The 7,167-nt window shown below is 43.5% G+C and overlaps 1 protein-coding gene across 1 annotated transcript in view; it reads left to right on the top strand.

Moving 5' to 3' along the window:
* Positions 1-7,167, top strand: part of PGBD5 (piggyBac transposable element derived 5) — a 107,231-nt gene that overhangs the window by 78,530 nt on the left and 21,534 nt on the right. Inside the window, exon 5 of the mRNA XM_019548622.1 lies at positions 4,054-4,234. Within this exon, the coding sequence (XP_019404167.1) occupies positions 4,054-4,234 (181 nt within the window). The remainder of the gene's footprint in view (positions 1-4,053; positions 4,235-7,167) is intronic.

Below are 7,167 nucleotides of genomic sequence, written 5' to 3'. Positions count from 1 at the left end.
CTCGTAAAGCCATGCCAGGGGTCCCGCAGTGACCTCTGCTAATTCCCTCAGCACTCTGGGGTGGAGATCATCAGGACCTGCTGATTTAAATACATCCAGTCCCTCCAGAAGCTTCTTGACTAGGTCCTCACTGACCCTAGGCCTGGGTGTGCCTCCCCTGGGGCGTCATATAGATGACACTGTGTGTGTTAAGGTGCAGCAAGCTGAAAACTGCAGGGGTGGTGGCCCCTACTGAGGCTACAAAGTCTGTCAAGTTTCAAGGAGATAAGTGCAGGGGTTTGGGGGCAACTGCACCTCAAGCTGTGGACAAGCAAAACTCATGACATGGGTGCTTGTGCAACTGTGTCTGTCTTGGGGCACTGGGGGGAGGGGGGGACTACTGCAGGCCTGACTGCTAAGCTACTGTGTTACCAGTTACCAGTTAATCATGAGTCACTCAGGGACCAGCTCAATACACAGTACCTAGCTACTACATAATGTCTTAATGAGCATGGATTAACACCTGCAAAACCAGAGACTAAGGAGAGGAAATAATCAATACAGACAATCAACTGCCCCAAGACGGACACAGTCAGTTGCACAAGCACCCATGTCAAGGGTTTTGTCTGTTAGCAGCTAGGGGTGCAGGACCCCAGAACCCCCCTGCACCGATCTCCTTGACAGCTGGCAGGCATTGTGGTTTCAGCAGGGGCTGGCAGGCCTGCAGCTTTCATCCTGCTGAGCCTTAATATACGCAGTGTCACTCATGTCACGAGTTTTGCTTGTCCACAGCTTGAGGGGCAGTTCCCCCAAACTCCTGTACATACCTCCTTGAAACTTGGAAGACTTTGTGGCCTCAGCAGGGGCTAGCATGCCTTCAGTTTTGACCCTGCTGTGGCTTAACACATACATGTGACGTAAGTTTGGCTCTCAAGATATTGGGGTGCAGTTTCTCCAAACCCCCTGCACCCATCTTCTTGAAACTTGACACGCTTTCTGCCCTCAGAAGGGGATACCATTTCTGCAAGTTTTATCCAAATCTGTCCAGAAATGACAAAGTTATAGGCTGTTTTGACCTTCCTCATTGTAGACTATGGGCAAAATGTCAAAACAGCAAAACATTTCAACTTGCCTTGTTTCATTTCGAGGCTGTTTCGACCATATCCGTTTCATTTTGATTTTGCTGTTTCGACCTCGAAACAGGTCAAAAGAGCATCGAAATGCAACTGGTGGTGAAATTTCACACAGCCCTAGTCACTGTGGGCATGTGGCTATATTTCTGCAATTAAGTGAATGTCTGGTCACTTGCTTATCAGTTCAGTGTATGCAGGGTAGACTAACCTGCAAAGATTGAATTGATTCAGCTTCCAGCTTTTTGACTGTCTGTACTTAGCTTTGGGGATTTGTACTGAGAATTTCCAGTGCTACTAACAAAACCTAGAAATGTCATTCAAGTTTAAACATATAAGTTCTACAGCTTGCACTCATCCCTCTGTGGCTTGGAAAGTCTCAGCCTTTGCTCTTAGCTAAGAGTAAAAATTTGAAACGCACCTAAATTACTTCAGACCTTAAGTCTCACCGCACACTTCTATGCATGCACTTTACTGCACATTAGATTAATCTAATGCACAGCAAAGCCTCACTGTCTACAGGTGTGCATCAATTACTGCACAGTAGATTAATGTATAGTGCCATTTGCTATTGCTAACAGATACAGGTACTAGAAAACAAGCACTTTAAACGAATGCACTGACGTGCACGTGGAGACCCTAACCAGGAGCAAATTGTTCCTGGGTAGCTCGGGCAGCAGGGGGCCACAATTGCTGCCTGGCTAAGCCACAAGCTCTGGGGGGGCCGGGGAGGGGCAGCTGTCGTGGTTCTGGGAGAAGCTTCCAGCTGTATGGAGCTTGGGGCCGACCCCAAACTCCAGAGGGAAGTGGGGAGCTGTCCCAGTTCTGGGGGCACCTCTCAGCTGTATATAGCTAGGGCTGGCCTCAAGTTCCCTACAGTTGGGTGCTGCCCCTGGAGCAGGGACAGCTCTCCCATCCCCCAGAGCCCAGGTCTAACCCCTGTGCCCCCTACCAGCTCTGGGCTTTCCCAGTGCCTGTCAGCCTGGGGCTGGAACCCATGGGAGCCTGAAACTCCTCCTGGCTGCTGCAGAGGGCAAAGCAGGGCAGGAACAACCCTGGAATAGGCTGTTCCTGTCAGGCTCAGTTTGCTCCCAGTCCAGGCACATGAGAAGACCCATGAGCAGTTTAATGCACCTCAATTTACTGTGCAGTAAATTCAGGCACACTAATTGCATGTGAAGATGTGCCAACTGAGTTTAAGATCTGAGCTTCTCACTCTCTCAAGCATTTCTGGAAAAATTTTTCCAAAAGGCCTTTTTATCTAACGTATGTTGATTTTCTTGAAAATGTTGTTTAATTTAAGAATATTTAAATCAGACCCCTGGAGCTCTTCACAGAGGAGAAGGTTATAAATCATAAGGAATGGAGAAAAGGCAGGGAGGCAGAACTGTGCTTCCTTCTAAAAATTGTAGTTCATTTGTACTTTGCTTTTAGCTGACATCAGGAGCCAAAGGAGAATCAGGTACAGAGCTCATTCTTTTAAAAAAAAAACCCCCCGTAATACTCATAGAAAATGCTGGCTAGGCAGTTCCTGGAATTTAGGGAAGTATCTAGTATTTCTGTTCATATCCCCACCAGTTTGATCTACTAAGGAGTGAGAGCTAATATCCCTTTTACAGAAATGCAGGATAGATGGCAAGGTTACATTTTTCTGAGAAGTCTTCAACTTTTGAACCAAGAGGAGGAGTAATTCCATCAGAGTCCCTGATTGTTGACATGGGAAGCCTGCTGTAAACCTCATTTATTGCCTTAGACTTCTGGGTGAAGGTTAGGGTGGTCAGATGAGAAGAACTGCATGTGGCTTATATTTAGGAAGATTGCTAAATTGTGTGTCCTTTCTTTGTTTAAGCATTTAGATGCACTAAAAGTTATGCTTCCAAATATTGTGAATTAAATAAATGAAACCTGGAGTCTTCTGTACAAAAAATGCTACTCCCTATTTACCTACTGTGCCATAACCTTTTTTCAGATCAACTGCCTGTAGGAGAGAGAGGATAATTTCACCTCTTTGTATGTGTTCGCAGAGCATCAACAAGGGTGACTGTTGTACTGTATGTACCTATCCATACAATGATGGAGGCTATAATTAACTGTTATCAGGGAACAAACCTTTCCTGCTACTGCACCTAAGTATTTGTGGCCTGCTGTGGGTGACCACCAGGTCTTATGAGTACAGCAGAAACATTTACTGGACAAAGGTAATTGTTAGCTTTAAGTTGCTATGACAGCAACACAATCTGATTTGTCCCAGCCAGCTAGGAAGGACAATTTAATTGTTAAAAGTAGCTCAAAGCACCCTGACTGCCTGTTCGCTGTGTTTTAGTGGCTTACCTTCAAATCAGAGATCTGTACAAAAGAACTAAGCTAGAACAGTACTGAGGTCGAGGTAGAACATACTGACTGCTGTGGACATGGACAGCTGGCATATATGGAAGAATGTGTCATTCTGGCATGAGTGTGTGGCCACATCACCCTCTAATGGCAGTTGAAGAGGTTATAAATCTGAATACTATTCAGCTAATGGACAGGTTCATTGGTCCTCTTGTAAAGGCCCATGTTTTTGGAACGCAAAGGTCAAACATCACCTTTTACTGACAAACGTAAGCCTGTGCAAAATCAATACAGCAGCATCTCTAAGAGTAGAGGTTTACTGCATCAAGACAATGCTTTTTTTTCCAGCTTCATGGAAAGGACTCAGAAAGCCCTTGAGTCTAGACAAGGATCTCTCTCTCCCTTTGTTGTACCAGCTGCTATTCCAAGGTCATTTAAAGACAGTGCAGTGCTCCCTTGACAGGTGTACTGGGCATTTAAATAGTTGTCTACAGTCTTTATTTCCAGCTTGCCTCCACTGAAATCTAGCTGGTGGACTGACATCTGCATTTGCTTCTTCCCGAGCCATAATAACCACAATGCTTTTCTTTCTTGTTTCTACTTGCTTGTTAAGATTTACGTCCATCTCAAAGAAGGAAGTGGTGCCGATGGACTGGATGCTCTGAAGAACAAGCCTCAGCTCCACAGTATGGTGGCCAAGAGCCTTTGTCAGAATGCATCAGGAAAAAACTACATCATCTTCACTGGCCCTAGCATTACCAGTCTGAACCTTTTTGAAGAATTTGAGAAACAAGGTTTGTGACAGGTGACCCATGGAGCACTGAATGCCAAAGCACTTCTGGGTATGCTACAGAAAGTCATAGTGGAAAACACCCTTAATTTCAGCTTTATCTCTTTTATATATAAGAGTCTTGGCTAATCCTGAGTGTAACTTAATATGTTCATCAAGAGGTGACCTGTGGAGAGTTAAGTTGAACTTGTACTCTTCTTCATGATGCATGAAGGAGGTGTGAGAACCTTTTTTCCAAAGGAAATGGGAGGGCCCATCTCTTTCTTTACCTTAAAAATTCAGTGTCTAATCTTCTGTTCTATTTTTAAAAAGTGTGGAGATGGCCTGGACATTTAACTAAGGCCAGGTCTGGGCTAGATTTTTTTTTTTTTTTTTCCTTGCTGGGGTAATAATGCCAGTTAAGGGACTGATTTTTGTTTCTATACTGGTAAAAGCCCTAGTGTATAGGCACACTTATACCAACACAGAAGTGCTTTTGCTGGCACACTGCACTTTTTTTCTAGGGAACCAATAGTGGTTATAAGAACAAAAACATATTTGCTGTGTCTGCAATAGAAAGGTTCACAAGCAAGTCTTGTGGAGTATAGAGGATGTCTTGGGCTTGCCCTCTCCCAGGTGCTTCTTAATCCTTGACATTATATAGAAGTCAGATTATCCAAGTAGTCACAGATCCCATTGACTATAGTTGGAGTAATGGATGCTTCCATTCTGGCAGCAATTAAACATGTCTGCCTTGTCAACTGACAAATTTAGCATCAGCTCCTGCAATATCATAACTTTTCCCTAATTTTCCTGTCAGCAGGGAGTTCTAGAGTAACTAAAATTTGAGTTGCTAGTGTCAAGGATTTGTTGTATGTAAATGCTTCAGGGCTCCTCCATACAAGAGATCCTTCCAGTTCACCATTCAGGGCCAGATTCTGCTTTCAGTATGGCTTACACTGAAGTAAACTAAATCCATGTGGGGCATTCAGAAATAGAATTGAGTGATTACTTTGAATCATACTAAAAATGAAAACTCCAGAGCTTTTAGTACAGCACCATAGCTAGTCGGGGCCTTCAGTCCTACACTTGGGCCTTTACAGGAGTCTGTCTACACTGTACTCAGTGCAGGATTAGGCCTCAAGATCTTGCATACTGTAATTCCATAGAGCACTTTTTATAACCGTATAGAAGTATTTCAAAGAAATCATGAGGGTTTTTTTCAGTGGCATAATTATAATGGCTATGTGGGCAAGATGTCAATGCCTATTGCACTAGAAGTAACCCACATGGCTATTATAGAATCTGAAAGTCATGATGCCAAGTGTCTGGTTAGGAATATTTGGCCTATCTTCTCAAGCTATTTTAGGTAAAATGTAAGGGCTTACTATGTTCTTCTATATAGAGCTATGAGACTCTTGTAAAGTGGCTCTTTAAGCTCAGACTTGTGAAGGAGGAAAACACAGCATGGATTTTCTCTTGGGTTGTAGTAAAAAGATGCAATGGATACCAGCTATCAGCATAATTAATTACTCAGTAACTCAAATTGCCTATTTGTATTGGAGGGAGAATTTGAATTACCAGCTATTTGTAGGTAGCTGATTCATGTAATCCTTCCTAAAAAAACTCAAAAGTAAGTGTATTTTTGATCAAATAAGTTAGCACTTCAATTTTCAGTTTGGTTCATGTTTTGTTATATGGCTTAATGGAAGTTTATGATGCACAGCTTCTAGCTTCTTTCAGAAGTAATTTCCCAATTTGTTACCATTACCACTTCTACTAGTGAATTAGTGCAGAGGAAACAGTGAGGCAGTAGATTTACTACTTATGGGGTGCACCTACATGTGCATTGTATTGGATTAGTCTAATGTGCAATACACAGTAAAGTGCCACTGTCTACATGTGCACAGCAATTACTGTGCAATAAATTAATTTAAAGCACTGTTTGCTGGTACCAACAGATACAGGTACTAGAAAATGGAGCTTTAAACTAATGTGCGGAAGCATATGTGTAGACCCTGACTGACTGGCACCAAAGTGCTCCCAGTTAGCTCAGGCAGCAGGGAACCACAACTAAGCCCCTTGTAGCTGTACTCAGCTCCCCTCTGACCCCTGCCAGCCCAGGGCTGGCACCTACCCAAGGGGCCTGGAGCACCCCCTGCCTGCTGCAGGGGGACAGAGCAGAGCAGGAGCAGCTCTGGACTAGGCTGCTCCTGTTGGGCTCAATTTGCTCTCAACCCATATGCACATGTAGACATGTGCCTAGGAGCAATTTAATGCACCTGAATTTACTGTGCAGTAAATTGAATAGCATTAATTGCACATGTAGATGCACCTATTGTTAAAAAGCTGGATGCTTCTTACAATGCAGGTTGTGGAGGTGTTTATGTTGAGTAGAGGGGTTGTTTTTTTTGGTCTCTTACATTTTTAGTGTTATTGGCTAGTTTGCTGACTTGGCAGGGGCATGTTGAACTGTGTCCCCCCAAGGAACTGTGGTAACTCCCTTTAGAAAGTCTTGCTAACCACATTTTGTTTCTGGCACCTTTAGCCTGAATGTTGTCCTTTTTCCTTATGCTTCATAACTTCAACAAGGTTTGAAATATTAAGGTCTCTAAAACATTAACACTATTGTCCCAAAGTGTCTGTGGAGGGGTGGAGAAGGGAACATAAGAAATATCAGTAAACTCAGTTTTCAAGGACCCATTAGGTCTTTGAAAATATGTGGGCTGAGAGAACTTCAGAAAAATCAGATCAACTCTGACCATTCTTAAAACCAGGTAACAAAGCCTATAGTAAGGGGCCGAAGTATCCAGTGGCCAAATAATGTATTTATTCCCTAACTGCCAAGAGGTAAGGCACTTGAAATGCTACAAGAAAAGCTGTTCTATGAGGCGTTTCAACCAAGACCAGAGACAGAAATGCCAGAAGTCTTACAAGAAAGCTTGTCCTTGTTGAGAT

This window comes from Crocodylus porosus, unplaced genomic scaffold (genome assembly GCF_001723895.1).
Source record: "Crocodylus porosus isolate Cpor-Errol unplaced genomic scaffold, CroPor_comp1, whole genome shotgun sequence".
Classification (NCBI taxonomy): domain Eukaryota; kingdom Metazoa; phylum Chordata; order Crocodylia; family Crocodylidae; genus Crocodylus; species Crocodylus porosus.
The sequence above is the reverse complement of the archived record's forward strand: the minus strand, read 5'-3'. Positions and strand labels throughout refer to the sequence as shown.